Source organism: Festucalex cinctus, chromosome 4, assembly GCF_051991245.1.
Source record: "Festucalex cinctus isolate MCC-2025b chromosome 4, RoL_Fcin_1.0, whole genome shotgun sequence".
NCBI classification, from domain to species: Eukaryota; Metazoa; Chordata; class Actinopteri; order Syngnathiformes; family Syngnathidae; genus Festucalex; species Festucalex cinctus.
Window position 1 is genome coordinate 5365114 of NC_135414.1, and position 25199 is coordinate 5390312.

The 25199-nt window shown below is 39.6% G+C and overlaps 2 protein-coding genes across 7 annotated transcripts in view; both read right to left on the reverse strand.

Moving 5' to 3' along the window:
* The window catches only part of trim66 (tripartite motif containing 66), a 29925-nt gene extending 17858 nt beyond the window's left edge, over window positions 1-12067 (reverse strand). For 2 of the 3 annotated variants that reach the window (XM_077518365.1, XM_077518363.1), the window contains exons 1-3: window positions 11827-12067; window positions 5630-5831; window positions 5179-5374 (exon numbers count right to left, since the gene is read on the reverse strand). In XM_077518365.1, coding sequence (XP_077374491.1) covers window positions 5179-5374; window positions 5630-5638 — 205 coding nt within the window. In that variant the 5' untranslated portion in view covers window positions 5639-5831; window positions 11827-12067. Of the gene's footprint in view, window positions 1-5178; window positions 5375-5629; window positions 5832-6675; window positions 6789-11826 lie in introns of those variants that run through there. The other variant, XM_077518364.1, reaches the window with a different exon arrangement.
* Window positions 12068-13579: 1512 nt separating this feature from the next.
* Window positions 13580-25199, reverse strand: part of dennd2b (DENN domain containing 2B) — a 72401-nt gene continuing 60781 nt past the window's right edge. For all 4 annotated transcript variants that reach the window (XM_077518385.1, XM_077518387.1, XM_077518383.1 and 1 more), the window contains 6 exons: window positions 20949-21126; window positions 18572-18613; window positions 18331-18442; window positions 15709-15948; window positions 14566-14652; window positions 13580-14341 (listed from right to left, as the gene is read on the reverse strand). In XM_077518385.1, the coding sequence (XP_077374511.1) occupies window positions 14307-14341; window positions 14566-14652; window positions 15709-15948; window positions 18331-18442; window positions 18572-18613; window positions 20949-21126 (694 nt within the window). In that variant the 3' untranslated portion in view covers window positions 13580-14306. The remainder of the gene's footprint in view (window positions 14342-14565; window positions 14653-15708; window positions 15949-18330; window positions 18443-18571; window positions 18614-20948; window positions 21127-25199) is intronic.

Here is a 25199-nt window from a genome sequence, read left to right on the forward strand (position 1 = left end):
TCTGCTTGCGAGATGGGAGGAGTAAAATGGCTGCCCTGTGGCTTCAACGGCTTGCACGTGTATGGGCCATCCAGTAATATATACAGATCAGTGAGACGAACACAACACGCAAAACATTTTGCTGTAAAAGCATAAACAAGCTAAGGAGGTTGCAGAAAACGACAACGACACGGCTATCCGCCATTGTTGTTGACAGACTGGCAGTCTGGGGTGCAGTCACGGGAGAATTACGTCATCACCGGAGGAGTAGCTATCCTGCGCGTTTTGAAATCTTTCCACTCTGGAGCCAGGTTTCAAAAGTGATCGGTTTCAAGCTCCGAAACTGAGCCACCGTGTGGACGAACTGCCTAAATGGTAAGAAACTTGTGCGGATACAATGCCAAATTAGGCCCAATTAGCCATTTTCCCTCCCTGGTGTCAAGTGACTCGTTAATGTTGCAAGGTACTAACGTGTGAATGTGGAGCAGGTGAGTTATAATTGGTGTTAACATTCTCACAGTAGTGTGCTCTACATAAATACTTCCTAAAGCTTTCAGACAACCTGAAACTGATGCCATACGATGCAACTTTTTTACAGGGCAGGTATGATAGATGACACTGCATACTATACTTTGCTGCAGACCATCAGACAGCATGAATTCCGGCTGCTCTTTACGTTGGACTCGAACAGAGCAAGAGCAATCTGAGTGATAAAGAAAGTGAGCACAATATTCCGTGCTGTCCAATCGATTCATTGATGTAACAGCCAACTGCACTCTAAAATATCTTTCAAACACTTGTAAATAGGTCAGCATGGAGAGTGCCGAACACAGCCTCACCGCTCTCTGTTGGCCGCCTCACCTTGGCCGACCCCCTCACACTTACAGTATGTGGCTTACCAGTGCAGCGTTGTTCAGCGTTCACAAACCCAATGTGACTGACCACATCCTGTCTGCCAGCTCTTCTCACTCTTCACATATTATCACTCTTCACCTACTCACAGTAAAGCCTCACCATGAACGAGCGCATAGGACAAACGAGTGGTCTACAAAAGCTTCCACTCCACTTGAGGCTCTTTAAATAGCGGCAAGCTAATATTAGCAAATAATGAAATCTTACAGCCTCTTTACAAATCTGGGACACTTAGTCGAATAAATGTGTGATGAAAATAGCGACCTTCAGGAACCATTTGCAGCTATTACTAAAAGGCATACCACATTTCCTTAAATAATGGCATGGGGTGTATTTGAAGTAAGTCCTTTGTGTTTTTATTAAGAAAAATAGCACTTAATGTATTATTAACCCTTTTAGAATGTAATGTAATCAGCATTTTGCCACGTTTTTACTAGGGGTGTCACGATTCGCCAACTCCACGATTCGATTTAAATTTCGATTTTGGGGTCACGATTCGATTTTTTTTTCGATTTTTTTTTTTTTTTTTTTTTTTTTTTTCCGCTCCCCCACTTTAGAACAGAGGCATATGCTTCTGTAGGCTAAGGCTAGTCTATGATCATTGGTTCTATTCATTGTACAGTAAATCTTATTTCAAAAGATCGGCTACATATAGGTGATGCAATTTCCATATTATTTTTGTGTAAATTTATGTAATATATGATAATTGACATTAGGCAGGAATGATCAAATTCAAAGAATTTATTTACAATATAAAGTTAACCGTCTTGTTCTTACTGAAGTGTAAAATAAAAAATAAAAAAACAAAAACAAAAAGTCACAGTGGGTGCCTGCCATCTATTGACTGTTTTTGGTTACAACAGTGTGCTGTGCGTTCCTCTTAAAATAATGTGCAATGTGCAACAACAACAAAAAATATATTGTATCCAAAGTCATGGAACAAATACAGCCTGAACAAACTATATCCCAACATTTACAGTTGCTGGGCATACTGTAGCGTGGTTCAAGTACACTAATTAAATGTTTGAATCCAGCGTTTTCCAAGGCTGCAGGTCTGCTGCTATAAATAGACCTATGGATCTGGCGTTTCGCGCGAGCTGAAGTGTGTGGAAGTTTCACTGTAAATGAGGATGAAATAGTTGGTTGGACCGTTGTTTTCCCACTTCTAGTTGAATTTGATAAATCTAAATCTTTGTGATGCCTGCGTAAATGTCCCGTCATGTTTGTCGTGTTTCCCGTTGTTACAGCTGGCGGCTCGGGCCCGCCGCCGGCTCCGCTCCCCTAGTATGTATGTGTGTGTTTGTGTCGGCTGGTGCCCGTATAATGGTACTTCAGTTTGAATGCGCCAGCGCGACACTCTGATTGGAGGACTGTGCCAGCGCGACACTCCGATTGGACGACTGTGCCAGCGCGACACTCCGATTGGACGACTGTGCCAGCGCGACGCTATTGTGTATCCGTGTATTATACCCCTATTGGTTATTGTTGTTTCTCCTCCGTTCTGTCAGTTCTGTCAAATGCGGTTATTATTTGTTCACCTTCCACTTTCACTCCCTTGTCAAACCCCTGCCTGAAATTTCAATTAAAACTACTCAGATGTTAAAGTCGACCCGTGTTTATCTACTCTATATTTTCTGTTATTGTGTTACTTCCCTTCCCCTTGACGAGCCGGGCGTAACACCGTGGCCGAGTACAGTACGCGCACATAGCATATCTTGCAACTGTGGTCTTTTTTATCGACAACGTGAACGTTGTCGACATAACTCACCGGGAGCGCAAAATGTTTCCAAACTGGTGACGAGAGAAGCGGGAGCGGCTTGAAGCACCATTGCTGTGTCTGTCCGCGCTTGCCATCATGACTGCAGGAGAAGTCAGCTAACAAGTGCCGTTAGCTAGTAGCTGAATGGCTGCGTCTCATTTGCTTTCCTGGGAGGTGGCGGTGGCGGCGGTGGCGGCGGTGGCGGCGGGCGCGGGGGGGGGGGGGGCATCGAATCGTGTGTCCTCTCTTCTATTTCGATGCTCGAAATCGTGACGTAATTTCGATCGATTTCGATAAAAAATCGAAATCGTGACACCCTTAGTTTTTACTACTACTTCTGGCGTGCACACTTTGACCACCTGAGGGCAGTAATATACAGTACTGTACATGGAGAGTCTCACTACTCATTAAGCTGTCTTAATGGGATTTGTTCTTTGCGGAGGATAAAGAATATATGCCTGTGAGTATTGAGTCTGTTTACGTGTGTTGCTGCACATTTGTGTTCAAATTGCTTAGGGTTCAAATACCGTGACACGGATGTTTGTTAGCCCATCTATGGTGTTTTGCATTTTTTGTTACTCTTTAGGGAGTATAACTTTTACTAAGGCAAATATATGTGGTTGTTTGAAATGCACTAAGGGTAATACTTTGTTTTATGTTTACTTTGACAATAACTTGGATAAATAGACTTGGGCATTAATTGAAGCATGGAATTACTAAAGTGGAGTCCAATGATTAAGAAAATAGTTTTTCAAGTATTTGTACTCACTTATTTACTTGAGAATGGGAAAAGGGCGGCCATCTTACGTTGCGATTCACTGAAGCCCGCCTAACTTGAATACATTTGATTTTTCCCAGCATTTTCACATTATTTTCTGCCTCTATGGCCAAAATACCACCATGTGTGACACACAGTTGTACCAATGAGTCTGGAAGAAGTGCTACATGTACCGGTACATTTCATTATCACTGAGAAAAACACAATTTTCTATAGAATGGTATATCTCCGGGTGCTTCTCAAACATTTTTCCACATCATGTTGTCAGGTGCCAATTGACAGTCCATTGATATATAAGTACGTGCTGATAACAAGTTATATTTACGCCATTACTTTTACTTCAGTAACTTTTTGGATAAATTGTACTTATTTGGGTGGTTCTAATGAAACATACATGTTACTTTTTCTTGAGCATTTCTATTAAAGGGGAACCAAACCCAAACATTTTAAAGCAAGACTACACATGCCAGCACAAGTCAAAACACTATTTACTCTGATTAATATTGCATTAGTGGAATAAGAATTAGATGAATAATTCATCAACGTATGGGGGCCGCAATGTTCGTTCGGCAAAATCGTCTTCAGCTCCAGACCGGAAGTGACGTCGCAGCTGCTTGCACCTTTGTCTTCAGCAATCATATTAAATTTATCACTAAAACAGCATTTTACCAGCTGAAAAACATATCCAGACTGAAGGATTGCATGCTTCAAGCAGACCAAGAGAAGCTTATCCATGCTTTTATCTCCAGTAGACTAGATTACTGTAACGGTCTTCTGACTGGACTCTCTCAAAAGAACATGAGACAATTGCAGCTCATTCAGAACGCTGCAGCTCGAGTTCTGACCAAAACAAAGAGATCAGAACATATTACTCCAGTACTTAAGGATTTACACTGGCTCCCAGTCAGCTGTAGAATCGATTTTAAAGTTCTGCTACTCGTCTATAAATCACTAAATGGTTTGGGTCCTGAATATATCCAAGAAATGCTGATTGAGTACAAACCCAGCAGGGCTCTGAGATCTACAGACTTGGGCCAACTAGTGGAACCCAGAGTTCGAAGCAAACATGGTGAAGCTGCATTTAGCTGTTATGCTGCACACAGATGGAATAGGCTACCAACAGAAGTGAAGTCAGCCCCGAGTGTAAATGCTTTTAAATCCAGGTTAAAAACTTTGCTTTTTTTCAGATACCTTTGATTAGGGACTTTTAAACAGCTTTAATTAAGTGTTTTTTTTATTATTATTTTAAACTTCCTTATGTTAAAGGTTTTAAAGTTTGTTGAATAATGTTAAGATTGTTATTGTATGTTCTTTTTAGTAAATTTTGAAACCTATTTTCATTTATTTTTCTTCCTCTCAATGTTAACTACTGTTTCTTGATGCTTATGTGTTTTCTTTCCTTGTGTAAAGCACACTGAGTTGCCTTGTGTATGAAATGTGCTATACAAATAAACTTGCCTTGCCTTGCCTTGTCTGCTTCTAATGAATTGTGTCGGCTGACAGATTTTGGCTAAGATGGAAAACATACTGCGGCCATCAGAGGAAGTGTAGTGAAGAGTAAATCCGCTGTACATCAACTTTTTTAAGTGAAAGACATCTAGCATTTAAAGTACATCATCGAGATGTTGGCTGGCTGATTGATAACTGGATCATTAAAAAAAAAAAAAAAAAAAAAAAAAAAAAAGGCAGAGCAGTATCAGATGGGCCAGCAAAGAAAAGTCACATAAAGACTCAATGAAAGCACACTTGCCTGGCGTAGTCGTCGGAAGGGAGCCGGATCCTCTCTGGGGCGGTTCAGGCCTCTGCTGGTCGTGCAGGTCTGTGTACTGGGATGACACTGCAGCTCTCTGATGCTGATGCACATCTGTGCACTGGTAACACAACCACTTGTTGCAGAGTGTGCACAAGCTCTGTGCAAGCGTCATCTCTGAGCATTCTGAGCAACTCTGATGAAGGGAGGAAAAGGAGAACAAACATTGTGAGTCTTATCAATTTCTTGTCATCGAGGATAAACATATTAGAACCAAGGCTAATGAGCACAAATTAGCATGTTAGATCATTTTATAGAAAAGTAAATCCTTCTGCATTTAGGAGTGCCAACAAAAACATACCGTAAAAACCAACAAAAAAGCTTGCATGTGCAACACCGAAGCAACAAACCACACAGCAAAACTAATCATCAATGCAATCAACAACCTTACCTTCTCCATTTCTGCAGCTTGGCAGAGTGGCGTCGCCTTCACGGAGAGAAGTGTGCGGCACCTCGGCAGCGGGAACACTGAGAAGACTGAGAAAACTTCTACCTGAGGCAGGAAGCGCTGTGCCCCGGAGGAGACGGCTTACATGACAGCCTCACGGCGCGCTCTCCCTCGCCACTTCATCCGAGCGGCGGACCCCCCCTCGCTGCGGCGGAGGGGGGAGAGAGAGAGAGAGAGAGAGAGAGAGAGAGAGAGAGAGAGAGAGAGAGAGAGAGAGAGAGAGAGAGAGAGAGAGAGAGAGAGAGAGAGAGAGTCACACTCAAATTCATCCCCTGCTTGCACCACAAAAATTGGGAAAATCTCCTTTTTTAAATAAGTCCATTGCATAATAATTGGGAATTAGGGAGATAATTATTTTTTTAATAGGACAAAACATGCCCGGAAGCGCTTTTTTTTTTGTGCAATGGAGGAAAGAGGACCAAGTGAACGAAGGAGAAGGAACATTTGTTTGCCAGCAGGTGGGCAGGTGCAACAATAGGATGTTTGGGACAAGACTGATGTAGCGATAATTGGGTCGTCTTTTGGACGAATTAATAATCTGGACGTTACAGAGGTAAATTATATTTACCTCGATAACCTTTAGGGGCACCACGTTGGTTTTGCTTTGGGTTAACAGGAGCAAACAACGACCAAAATCCTTCCTTCATCAGTCATTTATAATCTAAAGTCGCCACACTCGATATTCAGTGGTTCGTTGTACTAACAAAAGAATAATAATCCACTCGGAAACACAGATGACTTAGGCGGAATAGAGTTAATAAAACATGCATTTATTCACGATTGCTACACTACAGAATCAAAACACTGCCTATCTAACTATTCTACCGTCAGAAGAAAAGAAATAAAATAAAGCTAATGAAAATAAGGAAGGAATGAGAATGAATAAGGAAACAGGGAAAAGAGAAATTTGACCTGCCAGATCTGTGATATGTTTCAAACGTAAGTTGCACACAGTGGTATCGATTTGGGGAAATCAAACGCACACTTACGAGAATCGTTTGCGTCGAATGAGCAGAAAAGTCTTGTGAAAAAGGGGGAAAAATAGTCAATGTTCGTTCCAAAAGGCAAGAAAAAAAAAAAGGGCTATTCCACAGGTGAGCAAGGAAGCCACTCGGGGGCTGACGTAGTTGCGCGGCGCGTCCCTTGATTGGTCGGCGACTCGGCGAGGTTGATTCTCCGGCAAGGTTGGTTCTGCCGGACAGCTGTCCGACTCCAGGTGTTGGAGCTCGGTCCGCTACGCGCCTGCGTACGGGGAAGGCCAGCCGTTGAAGGTGAGCCAGCACCGCGGCGGGGCGCCACCGAATAGCAGGTGGTGCGGAGCGGCTTAGGTGCACAACCTTGAGTCCGGCGGTACGTAGCAAGTGTACCCCGGGTCCGCTGAGCTCGCCGCTGGCGGGCAATAACCGATGGTGAAGAGAAAAAAAAAAGAAAAAAAAGGGAGTAAAAGAGTCTTTGGGGTCAGCGTTACAGTTTGCACCTGCTTTGGCGTGGCGTGGAGCGAGTGTCTGCTCTCGGCAACGGTTGCTGCCAGAAAGAAAAAAAGGCCACGTGGTTGGGAAGTTTCTTGGAACAAAGAGTTCGAGCAGGCTGGGACACTTGCAGGTCGTTAGCCTGAGGATGATGATGTTGGAAGAGAGTTTTGGAAGAGGCAAGCGAGGGGGTCCCCTCGTCTTTTTAAAGTCTATGGGCGGGGCTTCAGTAGGTGGTGGCACACCCTTCTGTTCGCTCGCGCAGACTTTAAAAAAAATTATTAAAGGGATTAATAATTTGGCATTAAATTTGGTCAGTCTGGCAAATCAGTTTTCCCACACAACCCGCTTAACACACATCGTAATTAATGCATCATAAACTAACTTGTGAGGTAACTTCTACTTGTCTAATCTGACTGAACTGAAAGATATTGATTATCTTTCATTCTTTATGGAGTACAAATGAAATAGGATGTTCATACACACAAAGACATAACATGAATCATTCGTAGTTCAGTTATCTGTCAAGAATTATCATGGTATAAATGTGTGAAATGCGGTCATTTATATGAATTGTCACTAAGGATAGTTCCAAGTTTCACCACTTGACGGTGCTAGACGTTCCAAGAGTGCCCGTTTGGAAGGGCGAGACACCAGAATATCATTTGTGATTGGTAAGAAGTCATGAACATTCCTCTGATCAGTCGTTTGTGTATTCCAAATCATTGGAGCCATTTGTTCGGGCTCCGAGAAGACGGGCTTGAATACACTCCTTCGGCAGACGCATAAATTCCTTTGTCACCTGGTCAGCGGCTTCAAAAGAGCTTTGTTGGTGGTTGGGTGACCACCTGCAGAGCTAACCAAGCTTAGATCCTGTCTGGGCAGTGGAATATTTATGCAACTGCAGAGAATTTCCTTTAGAAGAAGCAAACTTTAAAAAAAACAATTAGAGGGTAGACTGGGCCATAGGCCATAGTTGTTACACTGATCTGTGGCCTTCTTCCACAGCCCTGTGTCAGCATGAACACGAGGGCCCGCAGGAGCTAACGTGGCTCATCAAAACCAGGTCAACCTCTGATAAGCGCCAGATGGGACCGGGTTACACTCCTGCAACCCTTGCTAAAATTATGAAATCAATTAAGATTCTCTCACAGACTGACTGAGATGAAGGTCCAATTTATATCATGGCTCAACTGATTAACTGATTCTGTGTGAATCACAGCCTCTGCTATCCTCTCATATGCTCTTTAAGATAACATTTCTGTGATGTTGATAGGTTCTTATGTTATATTCCATCTGAGCATTAAAAGTGTCATCACTTTATGGCAAAGAAAAGACTACAAGAATTCAATGTGAATGTGATTCAGCATTATTCATAAATCATGTTTTGTCTGTAACTTCACTCCTTATGTTGCTTATTTACTGCACACATTTACGGCCACTGTCGTGACTGCAGGAGTAATGTTTGCGTCTTGTCTCATGTCTGGGGTCACGCCTGGGTTAAGTCTGAGTAGAGTTCATGACCGTGCGCCAGAGTTCACGACCCGTTACGTGTCTGTTTTGGTATTGATGTAACAGCATCCAGTTTCAACTAGTTTTAGGCGATATGATGTCTGGACTATGTGACGTAAGAAATCTTTAATGCTATGTGATGTCTTGGACGATCTGTAATACTATGTGATGTATATGATGTCAAGAATCTGTAATTGCGTTACTGGGTCAACAGCCAGTCAGAGAATTCCATGTCAGTACTAGTACTCACACAACCAATGAGATTGATTGACTGTCTATATAAGGGTCTGAGAATTGTGTGTGTTTTGCCGGATTATTGCTCACTGTTTCTCTGTGCCTCTCCGCTGCCCAAGGGGGGCTTGGCGTGTCGTGATTCTCGATGCATTAAATAGAAATAGAAAGGACAAATGAAATAAAGTTTCTAGGTATTATTATTGATGAACATTTAACATGGAAATCACATATAGAATATGTTAAATCTAAGGTATCCCAAACTGTAGCTGTTTTACACAAGGTTAAAGAATCGTTGAACAAGGATGCTTTGTTATTGTTATATAATTCATTGATTCTTCCATACCTGACCTATTGCATTGAAGTGTGGGGGTGTGCTGCCAAAACTTACACCGGACCCATTTTTCTTATAAAGAAACGTGCAATTCGTGTTATTTTGGGTTGTGGATACAGAGACCACACAAATCCATTATTTATACAACTAAAGATCTTAAAATTTTATGAATTGATGGAGTTTAACCGCCTTAAAATATCGTATAAAGCCTACCGTGAAATTGTACCAGTTAATATACAAACTAGATTTATAAAAAGGGAAAGTGAGTATAAATTAAGAGGAATATACATTTTCTCTAAACCTAAATACAGAACAAAACAAAAAGAACGATGTATTTCAACTCAAGTTGTCAGTCTATGGAACAATTTGGATTGTAAAGCAAAATCTTCTCAATCTATTTGTATGTTTAAAAAATGTGTAAAAGCATATTCACTGTAAAAATATATATCATAAAAGGACATGCAGTTGAATTATTTTTGAATTGTTTGGTAGTATTGTAACACCAAAAGCGTCTTGACTGCTTGCTGTCATTGATTTTGTGTTGATTCTTTTTTGTGTGTGTTGATTAGGGGCAGAGAAAACAAGTTTTACTTCTTTCTGTCCCCTTTCATTTCTTTTATTTTAAAGAGTGAAATAAAGTGATTTGATTGATTGATTGATTGATTGATTGATTGATTGATTGATTGATTGATTGATTGATTGATTGGGGAGAGGTGGGAGGTAAGAAGCCGTTTTTTAGGCAGGGCATTGCTGGAATTTTCATCAAAGTACTGTATGTAATACACTTCCCTAGCTTTTTTAAAGACATACAGTCCATTCAAAAAATAAACACGTCTCTTAAATTTTAGGGGGGGTGGGATTCAATTTAGAGATGGCTGAGCACCCCCAAAAATGGGCTAGAAACGCCCATGGTCTGACACACAAAACCTGATAACAGCCCAAAACTGAATCCTTTCATCAATTGTGGTGTTAGAAGTTACGTGCCCATACACAAATTGATAATCTTGTACTTAAAAACAACAAAGATTTCTTGAGCTGTACAGACGCTTACCTCCTACAAGCACATCAAGAGAAAAAAGAAAGAATCAATGGCGTGGCTATAACTTAAAAGGGGCAGTGTCGCATTAATTACTGCAGTAGGGGAACACATCAAATGTTTGTTCCATCTTTTGATAATGGAGTATATAGTAAAAGAACAGAACAGGTATTTATTTATCACTTCACTGATTTTGTGTACTTATGATACAATACAGTAAAATTTGTCACTGGCCCTGGTAAACTTGAAAATTCCTCTCTGTTAAATGAAAGTTAAAACAAATACTAAAGGACAAAGTATTGTAAAACAATCAGATGTTCTGTCTGTAATTCATATCTTTGTTGATGTAAGCGTAAAAGGGGGGGACAAGTTATTTTATTTATATGTTGTAAAATAATCGGATGATTAATCGGCTATCAGATTTTTTTTCTCACAAATATCGTAATCGGCCTAAAAAAAATAAATCCATATCTGTCTGACCCTAATTTAGACACAAATTTTGGTGGTATTGGAAAACAGGAAAATACTTGAAGGTCCCAGAAGGTGTTATTAGTCTGCCTGACAACAACCTCTGCAGAAGCCTGACCTACAAATGTGGCAAATTTCACATCCTTGGGTGCTCCAGTGGGGAGCTCAGAGCAATCCCGTTCCCCGCGGTGCGCCCATGGACCCAATTTGAGAACACAATTAGTCGGTCGTCATTCACTCGGCTTTTAAAATGGGCACTCTGGAACAAAAAGGGCACGGTGCTGTCTCCTACGAGCTTCCATTGCACAAAGCATGAATAACATGTCAAAGGTGTGACAATATACTTTTGGCATTTCACATTTCATGATGCTGTTAGGCCACTGCGATCTGTTGACGGCCTTTTACTAATGAATACTTCTTTATTTTTATTCTTATTTTATTGGTTTGATTGTGTTGCTTTGATTCATGTTTGTTTCTTGTATTAACTGAAAAATGTACTTGTAGTGTGCAGTTGTTAACTAGTGGACAGTTTTGCCTCACGAGGAACATAGCTGTCCCAGTATGCCAAAGTTGTCCCACACGTGTGCAGAATGATCATACAGTAGTGGAAGGTGTAAAACTTTATGAATAAGACACATTGGCTTGACGACTGTGCTTAACTGTCTTACTAGTGAGGGCAAAGGATGTAGTAGTAATACATCGACCTAAAGATGGTCAAATGGCTTTCCATATGAGCCACAGATAATGTGGCAGTTACAAAATAATTTTTCCCCTTCGTCTTTAATGTTTCACCTGCGTCCTGAGCACCTAAGTATCTGTAAAGCAACATCAGGGCTGTCAATCAAAGCGACACAAGCTCCGCCCACCGCATCCAGCGCCTGCAGCTTCAGCATCGGAGCACATTTTGGGAGATGACGCACCTATCTATCATGGCAGCATGGCGCAGTCGAGAAAAAAAAAAAAAAACATTACACAACCACCGGTGACAACGCCGCACACGCACAAAGTTAATGACTAATATGTTGACAAAAATAATGTTAGGAGTAGTCCGAATGTGCCAGTTAAGGTGCACCCGAAGTAAACATCCTACCAGGTGTGCGTCAATTCCGTGTGAGCTGCTCCAGTCCCGCCGAGACTTCTCTCTCCTTCCTCCTTGAGTGTCAACGCTTCAATGTCAACCTCCAAAAAACTTGCCTCGTGTCCGCTTCTTCGTGAGTTGACTTGTTTTATTAGTTTGTGTTTTTGAACCTTGCTCCCAGGCAGCATCTCCGATTGTCGGTCATCGCCAGCGGATGTCGCTCTACGGCCCGGCCAAATTTGGGAGCTTCAAATCTCGCCGTGTATCGCGAGACTATGGATTTATTGAGTATTTCTGACGTCTTGCATAACTGTGACATTGTTATGTTTTCTTGTTTGTTTGTTGTTTTAATAAAAATATACATTTGACCCATTCCAGAATTGGAAAATTATTTAGGGACCGACATTTTTTGAAAACCCACCATATATTTTCTAAATGCTTGTTTTTAAGAAAAACAGAAAATGAAGACCATTTGTTTGATATATATATATATATATATATATATATATATATATATATATATATATATATATATATATATATATATATTTGGAGTGTTCAAGAGAAAAATAGCTAATAATCCATTATAAAAATTTAATTGACTAGTTCAGCTCTCAACAGTACATTTTTTATTCGATTTATGTGCCATATGTAGTTTGCTGCTGTAACCCTGTTTCAAATACTCTCCTGAAAAATAAACTATATTTAAAAATATATTGCTGAATACATTTATAATTAAATCAGAATCTTTATCATTAAGTACGAAATTGTCTGTAATTTAATTTTACTATTATGCTAATTACAGTAATATAGCTGTATATCAATGTATATATTAAAGCCTTTTTGCTCGAGTACATGCTATCTGTGTTAGCTATTACCCGAACTAATCCAAAACAAACTTAGCTACAGTTTACCTTATAGAAATAACTATAATAAGTACAATAAAATGAACTTCGTGTTTTTCTGATTATATGAGCGTTGGCGTGAGTGTCAGACTCTGTTTGGGGAAAACATGAATAAATGTGAAAAATAGAAGTGTGCTAAGCTACAGTAAAATATGCTTGCTTTTCTTAATGTACTGTACTTTAGTTCAATTTGGACAAAAGGTATGCAATTTTAAGGCAATTTCTTCCAGATTTAGTTACGGTACATAACCATTTTTATACATTCTTCTTGTCCAGTGAATGTTTACCTCCACAGAAATGTTTATTTTTATCCATCAACTAAAAAGTATAATTTGGGGAAAAATCTCTTATTTCTCAAGCAAGATAATGGTCCTTAAAATCTTTTTTTTTTTTTTTTTTTAATACTGTGAGCTAAGCTAATAGTCTCAAGACTTTTACTGAAGGCCTACCAGTAAATGAGAAGAACATTAATCAACATTTACTGTCATATAGCTTACCATTTTTACCACATTAATCATCATCTTTATCATAAATGATAAAGGTGTCTGTCACCTTGAGGTTGAAACTGTGGATTTTTCCCCACTTCCTTTCTTCTTTTCTTCACTACACTGTGCTGCACCAATTCCACTTTATTTTCCTCACAATTGTGCCAACAAGTTTATTTTGCAGGCATCTTTCCTGAATCAAGTCTGCATATGCATAGTAAGATGGAGGAGTTGCATGAGAAGAGTGTAGGAGCTGAAATGATCATGATGGATTCTGCATTTAATGTGTTCCTAAGCACAGAAATTAAGACTAAAACCACTGCTTTAAATCAAATAAAACGTTACGATTTTTTTTTATTTTTTTTTTTATTTTTTTATGTGACATTGGGAATCTGGAACCACCAGGCATGGTAAGATCGTCCCTGGGTTGATGGTAACGCAACCGTAGCTGCAAACAGTGATTCCATGTTACTTGAAGTGAAAAGTTAATTGCAGACGAGCAGGGAAAACGGAACATGTCAGCCCTAGACAACGGGGAACTAATGAGAGCATGGTGGTGACAGCCAACAGTGATGAGACCAGACGTAATTGGGTTAACGTAGCGGCTGTTAGACTTAGCAGGCCTTAGGGGATCTCTGCAGTGGTTTCAGTGGATGCTGGGCGTAACCTGTTTCGCTTTGGGACACAAAATGATTATTTAGAGAAGATAACTAAAGATAGCGAAGTTGAACATGCATAAAACATTTTTTAATTGTTTTAATGACGTTTTTTATTGAAAGATTGCAAAACATGTTTACAGTTGACCGTCTTGATGCACTTTAGAATAGATTCTGATGCTTCTGTCTTGAACTGATGCATCACGGAAGCATACAAACTGTACATTTTTTGCCATTGTCGCGTCACATACACACTTTACAAGAACACCAGTGGTTTCTGAGTGGCCCAACTGCTGTGTACCATTCTGCAATGGCTTATAGTTCATACGCTGACCAGTATCAAGGCCAGCTCACAGTGAAATATGTACTGTACAAGTTTACAAAAAAACAAACAAGGATCACAATGCAAAGATGCAAGACGGGCTTGAAATCGGGACGCAGCCGCCTCAGTTCTTCTTGTGGAGAAACTTCATTTTGTTTCCTGAGAAAGTACAAATAAAACATGGTAATTAGTTACAGGTAATTATGTAATACAATTTAAGGAATCTATCAGCATACTTTTAAAATAAATGGTTCACAACTAATTGTATTTTCCTTTCCATTTTCTATCATTAGGGTCATGGGTAAGCTGGAGCCTATCTCAACCAAAAACTGCATTTATTTGGGCAGCACTCATTGTTTGAAAAAGGCCTTCAGACAGCTCACCAAGGCCTTTGAGGAACTTGTTGACGCCACTCTGCTCCGTGTCTGGCAACTCCTCAAGGTACTGCTCCACCCTCTGCTCGAACAGACCTGCCACATTTTAGCCACTAGAGGTCAGTACTAGTGCAGCAAAAAACATTACAGCCTGAGCACAAAGGAGGTCAACACTGAACAAAGTGGGAATATGCAAAGTCCCTTGAGCGTTTAAAATTCAGCACACTAGTAGAAAGATGTTACGTTTTTTTCCACTTATGCCTTTCACACTCTAAAAAAAGTTGGGTAAAAAAGAACACAAATAGGGTCAAAAAGGACCAAACTCAACTTTTTTGGTGATTCATCCATCCATCCATTTTCTTGACCGCCTATTTCTCACAAGGGTCATGGGGTGGGTGTGTGCGTGTGTGTGTGTGTGGGGGGGGGGGGGGGGGGGGGTTGGAGCCTATCTCAGCAGGGTATGGGCAGTAGGCGGGGTATACCCTGGACTGGTTGCCAGCCAATCATCAGGATGATTCAATTAACCCTAAAGTTGGGTCAAATAAATAACCCACAAAATAACCCAAAAATTGGACTGCTTTATGGGTTATTGCTGGTAATTTAAGTTTTACCAACTTTGTGGGTTAAATAATTCAAAAAGGACTGATTTAAAAAATAATAATAATAATAAAAAAATTAACCCATTTCAATAGCTGTTTTAGTTTTTCATTTGACCCAACTTTTTGACCAAATTGAATAACCCACAAAACAACCCAACAAACTGGGTTGCTCTGTGGGTTATTTAATTTGATCTAACCATTTGAATTAAATAATTCAAAAATCTGGGTCGGTTCATATTTGACCAAATTCAGTTGGGCTTTTCAATTAACCCAAAAAGTTGGGTAAAACGAATAAACCACAAAACAATCTAAAAAATTTGGTTGCTTTGTGGATCATTAATTTCATTTGTTGAACTCCAAACATTGGGTCGGTCCATTTCTGATATTTTGTATGACATTTCTACCGACTAGTAGGACAACTTTGGCATACTAATAAACACAAGTTGAATTCTTCGTGCTACAAGTCGTAGTCATTCTACTAGCGCACGGAAACGTCCTACTAGTACACATTGAAAAGTCTTACTAGTGGGGACAAAGCGCTATTACAGAATACCTTTGGCACGAGTCTTCCTCAGCTCTCGATCTTGAATGAAGCCGGCGAACATCTGCGACTCCATAAAGACGCCCAGGAAACGGCGAATACTCTTGGACGCCACCGACTTGCGGAAGGCTTCTCTCTGGAAAAGGCGCTCGCCGCGTTCGTTCTGGGTGATGAACAGAGAGTAGTGGCCGATGGTCTCCAGGAAGAAACGAATAAAGGCCTCGGACACCAAACTGTTTAACGAGTTGTACTCTGAAAATACACAAAAGGGGAAAATAACTTTGGATGGCAGGTTTGAAAGGAAAGAATGGGTCTTCAAGTAGCTTGAGAGCAGCCCCCGTTTTAAGGAGAAACAGAAGTTTGGCTCAACTGGGCAATAAAATGCACCCGCTGCTCTTGACAGCACGGTGCAGATTCAGAGACACTGCTCATAAATTCTCCGTCCACAGTCTGAGAGTGAAACTAATGAACAAATGATCTCAATTAATTGACACAGTATGCTTGTGACCTTCAGGTCATTATCTCAGTATCTCATAATAATCACATAATAGTGCACAGCCACACAGAAGGTCAAATGACGTGACACTTTACTGTTATGCTAATGTCTTCTTATAGTAGTTGTTCCAATGTGATGGTTAGCATTCTTAAAAAAACAATTGCTTTAAACTCCTCCTAGAACTGTGAAATTATTAATACTTTACATTACATTATACATAATACATTACTGTAGACAGTAATAAAACAAATCCAGAGTGGAAAACATCATCACATTTTTTTTTTTTTGTAGCCCAATAAATATGACATTAGATGCAATAAGGTACAATTTTTTTCTGGCATAATGCCATTTCTTGGAATCAATGTTGTCTAATTATTCTAGTTTGTAAAAGTACTTTACATTACATTAATGCTCGCAAAAACAACATGAGAGGTGTCTTGGCTTATCCAATATTTTATTTATTTATTTATTTTATTATATTGTATATTTTTTTCATTATTATTACCATCTATGTTTCATGTTGCACAATTGAACCGAAATAAAAAATAATAATAATAATAATCATAATTGTGAATGTACTTTACATTGACAATCCCACTAAACATTGGACGTCCTGTGGACGTGCAGATCATGTCTGTATTACGTCGGTTGGTCGAAGACCAGTGCTGGACTACTAAGCGACGTGCAAATTAGGTCCATTTTTGGACGTCTAATTATGACCCCATTTGGACCATGGATACGTGACTTTTTTTGGACGTCACAGGGATTTACATATCAATGTTATTGATATCAATATTATTTAATCAATTTAGTATTATTTTTTCTGTGATAAAACTAATGTATTGCTATTTATTTTTTTTAAATTATATATCTAATGCAGGTATTCACATAAGAACGTGACAAAACCTTTAGGTGCTTGTGGGTGGTTGAGTGGTTACGTCACTTGCCTTCAACGCAGGTGGTGTGGGGTTCGCTTCCACGTCAGGGAGATGATGTTTGTGTCACACACATAAAGTCAGGCAATAAATGAGCCTTCAAGAACAGTCTAAAATTATTTTTATTTTAATTATCTAATTTGGACTTACATTCGCCCTCATTTGGATGTCCTGAAAACGTAAATACGAAATGTCCAAAACACGTAAATACGGAACGTCCAGAAGACGTTGAAAAAAGACGTCATCTGGCGTCACAGTCTGCACCTTCAGCGGACCGAGATTGGACGTACAAGAATTACCTTAAAAAGACGTCCTTTCAACGTGTCTTTGCGCAGTGGGATGACAATAAAATTCATTGTTATTGTGGAAATAGGTGATCTAGCGTTGGCATGGCTGCCAGTATACCAAACAAATCATGGTCCTCCTGCTTGTCGTAGTAATAGTAGTAACTAGTTGAAAACAAAACAGTTAAGCCATCAAGCAGTTTTAAGGCCATAAAATGTTCAATTTCAAGAAAATTTAAGCAAATAAATATACAACAATAGGGGTGAAATATCATAAAGCTGTCTGCTAGAATGCATAAAAAGGGGCAAGAAAAGCCTACTAGAACAGCTGAGCTTAAGTTTTAGTCAGGAATTTTAAGAGAGGAAGCTGTGGCAGACTCCCATTTTACATTTTAGTTTGAATGTTAAGTTTTGAAATGGTTTAACTTGTTTTCATGTTTTTAAATCACAAAAACCTGGCATTTGATTAACACTTGGGCTAGGATATTAGCGAAAGCTAATCCAGCCAATTGGCTGCCCTATGGGGCTAGATGGTAGCAAAGCCAAATGCCTTAGCCTCAGTGATTAAAGAGTTTAAGGGTGTGCCAAATGTTTGTATAGTTTAGATTCATTAAATGCATTGTGTGATGGTGAATATGGCGTTTTTGCTAGCTGATATAATATACAAGTCTAACTTTTTGAATATACATTCCAAAATAAATACTGTAATGGTTTCGACAATATTGTATTTTATTGAGATGTGCCTTCACGCTATATAATGTCATTATGCTGTGAACACGTCATTAAGCAATGCGACTTATTTTTATTTTTTATTTATTTTTTTTTTTTTTTACTGTACGTTTGCATACAGAAGCTGTTGTTCTACTTAACATGGAAAGCATCAGCCTTGTCATAGTGCGATGGTTCATCACTTATTTACCTTCGTCCGACTCGCTGTCTGAGTCCTGACTGATGATGTCATTCCTCTGCTCCAGCGCTTGTTCCAGAGCTGCTTGAAGTTTCCGCGGCAACAGTGAGGCCTCGTCATCCATCTATAAACAAACGTATAAAAAGACAAACAGCACAATCACTGGCGATAAACAACATTTTACAGGATGATTTTCAACGTGTTTTACAGCCTTGTTAAATAAAGTTCTTCCTCTATGTGTTAAAAGACAAACCTGTCTGATGAAACGGTCAGTTCCCAGGTCCACCATTAATGCCTGATGACAGGAAGAAAACAGTCAGAAAAGAACAGCATCTCCTCACTGTTGTTTACACCCACCAAGGACATCCTAAAGACATTTAATACTATATTTGTATTAAAATATCTGCTTTTACAAACATCAGTTGGCAACATGGAGAGCAACGTGGATGTTGAGTAGATGTGTTTGATAGTCACTGACAGACAAATCCACACTGTCAGAATGGAGCAGCCAACACTTTAATGCTCACCACCTGCTTGTGCGCATGTGTACTTGAAATAATATTTCAATTCCCTGTACTGGATTTTTTTTAACCCTTACATACTGCTTTTTTCACTTTTAATAACAGTCTCTGTAAAATTCGGAACTACACAACTACCGTATTCATATCTCAAATCACCATTTGCTATTGAAATGAATGGGAATGCCCCCCCCCCCCCCCCCCCCCAAAAAAAAAAATGTAATGTGTACTTAATTAGGGAAAACAGCACTCCATAATATTATAAAATACACAGTATTTACATAATGAAATAAAATTAAATAGTTTTTGTTACATTGCATCAATAAGCGAAGTGCGCGTCTCGAATTCAAGGTGCATTATGGGTAGCGGCGTGGTGCATTGTGGGTAGGCGAAACTACCAAACGGTCATTGAATATGAATTGGATCCAATGGAATCGGCTCTGAAAGAAACGTTTCAACCGCTGGAAAGCTGCTGTTTTTATTAACATGCATAGCATGTGGTTTACTGATATTGGGGAAGTTGAATTACAAGCTTTAAAGCAGGGGTGTCAAACTTACGGCCCGCGGGCCGGATCAGGCCCGCATGTGGGTTTAATCCGGCCCGCGAGTTGATTTTGTAAAGTTAAAAAAAATAATTAAAAAGAATGTAATGTCGAATTAATCAGCCAGCCACAATCAAAACATACAAATTTGTAATTTCACAAGCAGTCCTCAGATGAGTAATGCAACTTGAACGGGGAATCGTCATCCTGGATGTCTTTAGTTTGCACTCAACTTAAACTTTTTTTAATTTTATTTTTTAAATCATTCACAGACATAAATGTGTTAAATTACTGGTAACACAAATAGATATGACAAGGATTAACGTGCTTATAACATTATTAACACCCATGCAATGCATTCTGGGAACAATATATATTGAAAACAGGTCAATTTAACACGTCCGGAATGTATACCGGCAAAGTGTTGCCGCATTCCATTTGCATCCGTCTTATTTTTCGGGAACAATATGATTACAGATGAGCTCCGTAATTTAGGGCTGGTCCACGAAAATATGCGTATCAATTATGGCAATTGTTTTTAAGTTATGTACCGTTATTTTCCCGATTCGGCCCACTTGATAATATATTTTCCTCCATGCGGCCCCTGAGCTAGCATGAGTTTGACACCCCTGCTTTAAAGTGTACAGTTACGCAAAGATTATCACAACTCTAATCTCCGCCATTCAAATTGATAGGGTAGTTGGTAGCCTCGTTTTTTTTCCTCGCGCATGCGCAAACTTAATGCGCACTTCGATTATTGAATGCTGCACATTCTAGTGTGCCCACCTTAGCTACCTTGTGGTAGTATAGGACAGAAGATATACTGTTCATTGCGGCATTATTATGATTCCCACTTGGATTGGCTGCTGCATACAATCCTGCCTAGATACAGCAGCCAATCATATTCCTGCCTAGAGCTTAAGTGGGATTCAAAATGTCTCAAATCCTCTCTCTCAGCTCATCCGTATGGCACTGATATTAGTTGTTATTGTTACATTTTGGTGCTGCACTGTTTGGTTTTAATCCATCGACTTTAAAGCACCACAACACAGATGCTAATTTAGCACTAAGGTAACAAACTGTAACGCTAAGCTATGTGTTTTTTGTTTTGTTTTTTAATTCCCTGACACCTGTTGTGTAATTATCATCTATCTCCATTGCTGTCAAATGTCAAAACAGTTTAAATTTGATCTGAAAAGTAAGTAAAGCAAAAACTTAGTGAGCAGGAGCCCAAAACGTGTTGGATGGTGTTGCTACACTGCTTCAGGCACATTGCCAGCTGGACATACTTCATGCAGCTGTGTTATCTATGTGAAATACTGCGAACAGGTACAATGGAAATGTAAAGTCTAGAAGGGATTTTAATAACTCAGGTACATACAGGTGCCAATTTTGCCAGGTGCAACAGTTGTATGACTGCATTTAAAATATATATATATATATATATATATATATATATATATATACACTTGAGGACACAATATTTTGACTATTTAGAAGTAGCTCTTGATAAATACGTAACTTTTTCATTGAATTGGTAGTGAGGTGAGAACAAAAACGCTGTACTTACTTCTTCTACAGGCAATTCTTTGAGCTTCGGCAAGGAGCTGGACAGAAGCCCCACCAGGAAGGGGGTGGGACAGCACACAATGTCCAACATGGACCCGGGAAGCACAGGGATGAAGGTGTGTTGCCAGGAGAAGGGGTAGAGCAGCGCCACCACAGCGTGCATGCAGCTGGACAGCGTACTAATTGGGGTGGGGGCGGAGACAAACACGATATCATTTCATCAGTACATTCCACAGGCCACACCACAATATTAATGATGTTTTGTTCGCTCACATGTCTTTGTGGTGAACACCATTGGACAATCAGAAAAAAAATGAGTGAGAATGAGTCATTCAGTATATGAAAAATGCTGTGGTGACAGTCTTGACAGTACAATGATACTCGTAGAGTTTTAACTCTGCCAAGGCCAGGGTTGCAAAATTCGTATTTTTCAAACATTTCTGGGGTATTAAGAAGAACGTATGAGACTAAAATGGGTGCGTGTGTGATCCCAAGGAACATGTTTTTTTTTTTACTTTTCTGCCTTCCCGAGAATAATGTGCAATTGCACATCTATGGCAGTAGGTGGCACTGTTACAGTGTTCACAAAACATATTCGCTCCTTTGTAGAGGCTTACTTACAGCAATTTTATAGATAAATTAGTCACAGCAGAGTTGGAACAAAATAGTTTATTTTCTTGGGAGGTGGGTGCGTAAAAAATGAATTGCGAAACACTCATTTATATGTTTACACTTCTTATTTAAAGCTACTGAGTGCAGAAATATAATTTTGAATCGGTTCTGACACCCGTGGCTGAAAAATGGAACTGCATTTTCCCTTCTTCACATATACAATGCGCACATCACATCCACAGACAGAGGGTGGGAAAACCCGAAACCTGTCTGAAAACTATTGGCCAGAGGCTTGCAGGAGTTCCCATGATGAACAGCTAAGGTCAATCTACGAATTAAAAAATGGCATAAATGGTCAAATAAAAAGGCTATTATAAAGATATTTTTGGCCAAATTGTTCCAAAGTGCAGCTTTAAGAAAAATGATCCGAAGTATATGTAATATCTAAGTGTGATATCTTATAGCATTTTTTTTTTCCTAGTTTTAATTTAAGAAAATAATGATGCTTCAACATTTTTTAGGAACTTTCATAGGTAAGCCATGTTTTTGTTTTGTTATTAGAAGATGTGTCAGGCCAATAAAAAATGTGCATGGTGCGACACACTTGACCCGTTTATTGACTGCTATAATAAAGTAAAGCACATTTTGTGTGAACCCGTCATGTCAGCGCACATGGATACAGAGGAGTTAGCATGATGAATTATTGAGTCACGACCACTGGACATGCTGCAACAGTTAAATGGGAGCCCAGTTGACGCAAATAGCCCCAAAAATGCAGCAGTTCTGTTCCCCTTTGACAGCTGCGGTATAACATCCAGATCCCAAATAGCAGCCCGTCTTTCTCACGATCCGTCACTTGTTGACAGTGGCTGACCCTCCTCCTCCTCCCCCTCCCCCCTCGTCCGCTACATACGCTCCAGTCTGTTTCACAAGAGAGTGAAAATAAACTGCGGGCCCGATCACATACACACACACACACACACACACACGCACACGCACACAAATAGCAGAGCACCAACAAATCAGTATGGATCAAGAACAAGACCCGGGATCAAACATGGTATGCAAACACACCCCACTTGAGATACACTTTTAATGAGAAATGTTTCTCTGCGCTCACTGTCATCAACAGTCAGCATAAACAAAAGTTGTTCTCTTCATGACAAACACCCCCCCCCCCCCCCCCCCCACACACACACACACACACACACACACACACACACACAGCCCAGTGAAATATAATCAATCTGTACTGATAAACCATGAGAGCATGTTCCTATTCACTGCGGCATTTGGAGCAGCACTAAAATATGTTTTCTTGACGAGGTAAAATCAAATTACATACATTGGTTAAAACCCAAATTGCAGTATTTTGAACAAATAAATAACATGGAGCACTCGCAGTTTTGTTTTGGCCTGTGGAAGCTTTGATAATTCCTAACAGATCCTGTCCCAACGGGGACTGACAGGGCACACTTCTTGGAGAAGCTTCGCCACATGCTAAACGCAGACGTACACACACACAGTGATACCAAAAGGATCAATTACACTGAAGTCCCCCATACTACGACCACGCACACCGCTGGGAGAAGATGAACTTGCAGTGAAAATACTCAGTACTCGCAGAGGTTGCCCCTCAACTCTGCATAAGGAGACCAAAAGACATAACTGGGTCATAAAATTATAAACAGACCTAATAAATAACTTGACATTAAACTTCTACTGGGATCAAAATGAAAATACATTTTCAGAATCTGAGGGACAGAATAAAGCAGACAAAATCCTGCATTTAGGATGTTCCGCACACTAAAACCACCATGACTCTGTAAACATAAAATCTTTGTCAAGCAAAACTTTTAATTTTACAATATGAGTCTATTTCACACCAACCTCAACTAGGATGTTTCGGTGCACTTTCAAACAAGTGCTGGCACAGTTTGGTTGTGGTGACAAAGTAATCCCACCTCCATCCAAACCAACTAGCAAATTAACCAATCAGGCTTGAATCTACAGGGTATAATGGAAGTATTTACAGGCGCCTTATTAAACACATCTTCAGTTTAACTTGCGTGGTTAGCATTTAGCAACACATCTATTTTCACCTTTGAATTATTAGCTGAAGTTGTGCTAGTTGGTGCCCTGTAGCCTGTCCTTATTTTATTATTGACAAAAAAAATTTTTGCCAGATGTTGTGTGTCACTCACTGTTGCACGTAGACAAAGTTCTTCCTGTTTACATACAATTGTAGTTCAGTGTGAGAAAAACAAAGATCAGCAGCTCACAATCTTTAAATGAATCTCCTCACATTTACAGCCATCCTTCTCATTCAAATAGCTTCCCCATGCACGTTCATATGAGAACAACAAGAGAATGATGGAGCTCTCTAAGGGGTGGGAGGAGTGGGGCGAATATGCAAAGGTTGTCTGTCTGTGTGCGGGCGTAAACTGTGATGAGAACTACTGATGTGAAAATCAGCTGGTCTGCCTCCTCATTTTTTGAAGCGTTTTTCACATTAACACCTGTTTTGAGTATGTAGAATTCACTCAAGCAACAGCACATATATTAAGTGCATTATATCAATAAATATCAAGCTATACTGCTGACTGGAAAATGGTCCGACAGCAGTGATCACACTCAAAATACATTAAAACAAATTGATGCGCTACTATGAGTTTCATTGTTGGCACAAGGGATGGTGAACCCCAATCAGTCCAATCCTTGATGAGTTCAGCATGGCCATGAGAAAGCCATCAAACCTCCTCCGTTTCTTTTCCTCCACTGACTTTCATCACATAACCTCCTTGTCATCTGTTTGCACCAAGAAAAATTTTACTTCTTATTGACATGTTATCTGTCCTTTGTTTCTACAGTTCATTCTTCTACAGTTTCTTAAGACTACAACCCGTAATGCTCCTTTATATAACCTGGACTTTAAATAAAATAAAAAGAAAGACCAGACACCTATAAGGAAGTAACGTTTAACAGAAGTTAAACAGAGTAACATGCCATAGAGATGGATTACTATCAAAGCTATTAGCAAAATTAAGGGAAATGAAGTGAAAAATAAAATTAGAGCCAAAAATAATCAGTCTTGCCTTGCTATATACTGACTCTATTAGGGCTGGGTATTGCCGCCAACCTGACGATACGATACGTATCACGATACAGGGACCACAATACGATACGTATTGCGATACATATGTATCCCACATAAGACACATTTTATTTTGTTTTTTTAAACAAAATATAGGAAAAACACTGAAACACATGCCATGTTAAGTTTATAAGTAAATAAATGTTGATATTCTTCCTCTGCTTTAATTTTTCTTAGCAAGACACAGTGTCCAATCACTGGTGAGCTATTTTTGCATTAATTGCAGGCAATTAACTTCAAAGACGCTGCAGGTTTTTATTTTTTAGGTACAATGCAAGCTGCAAAAGCAAACGTTAACTGCCTATTTAAAGTTAACAAGCAATATCGATTGTGATGCCTGCGTATCGATACGTGTATTGTAATGAGGCCCGCAACGATATATTGCCATATCGATTTTTTGAGCACACCCCTAGACTCTATTATCTTTTGTTGAACTAATTTAGACCGGCCAATTATTTGTTTTAACAGGATACAATTAATAATGTT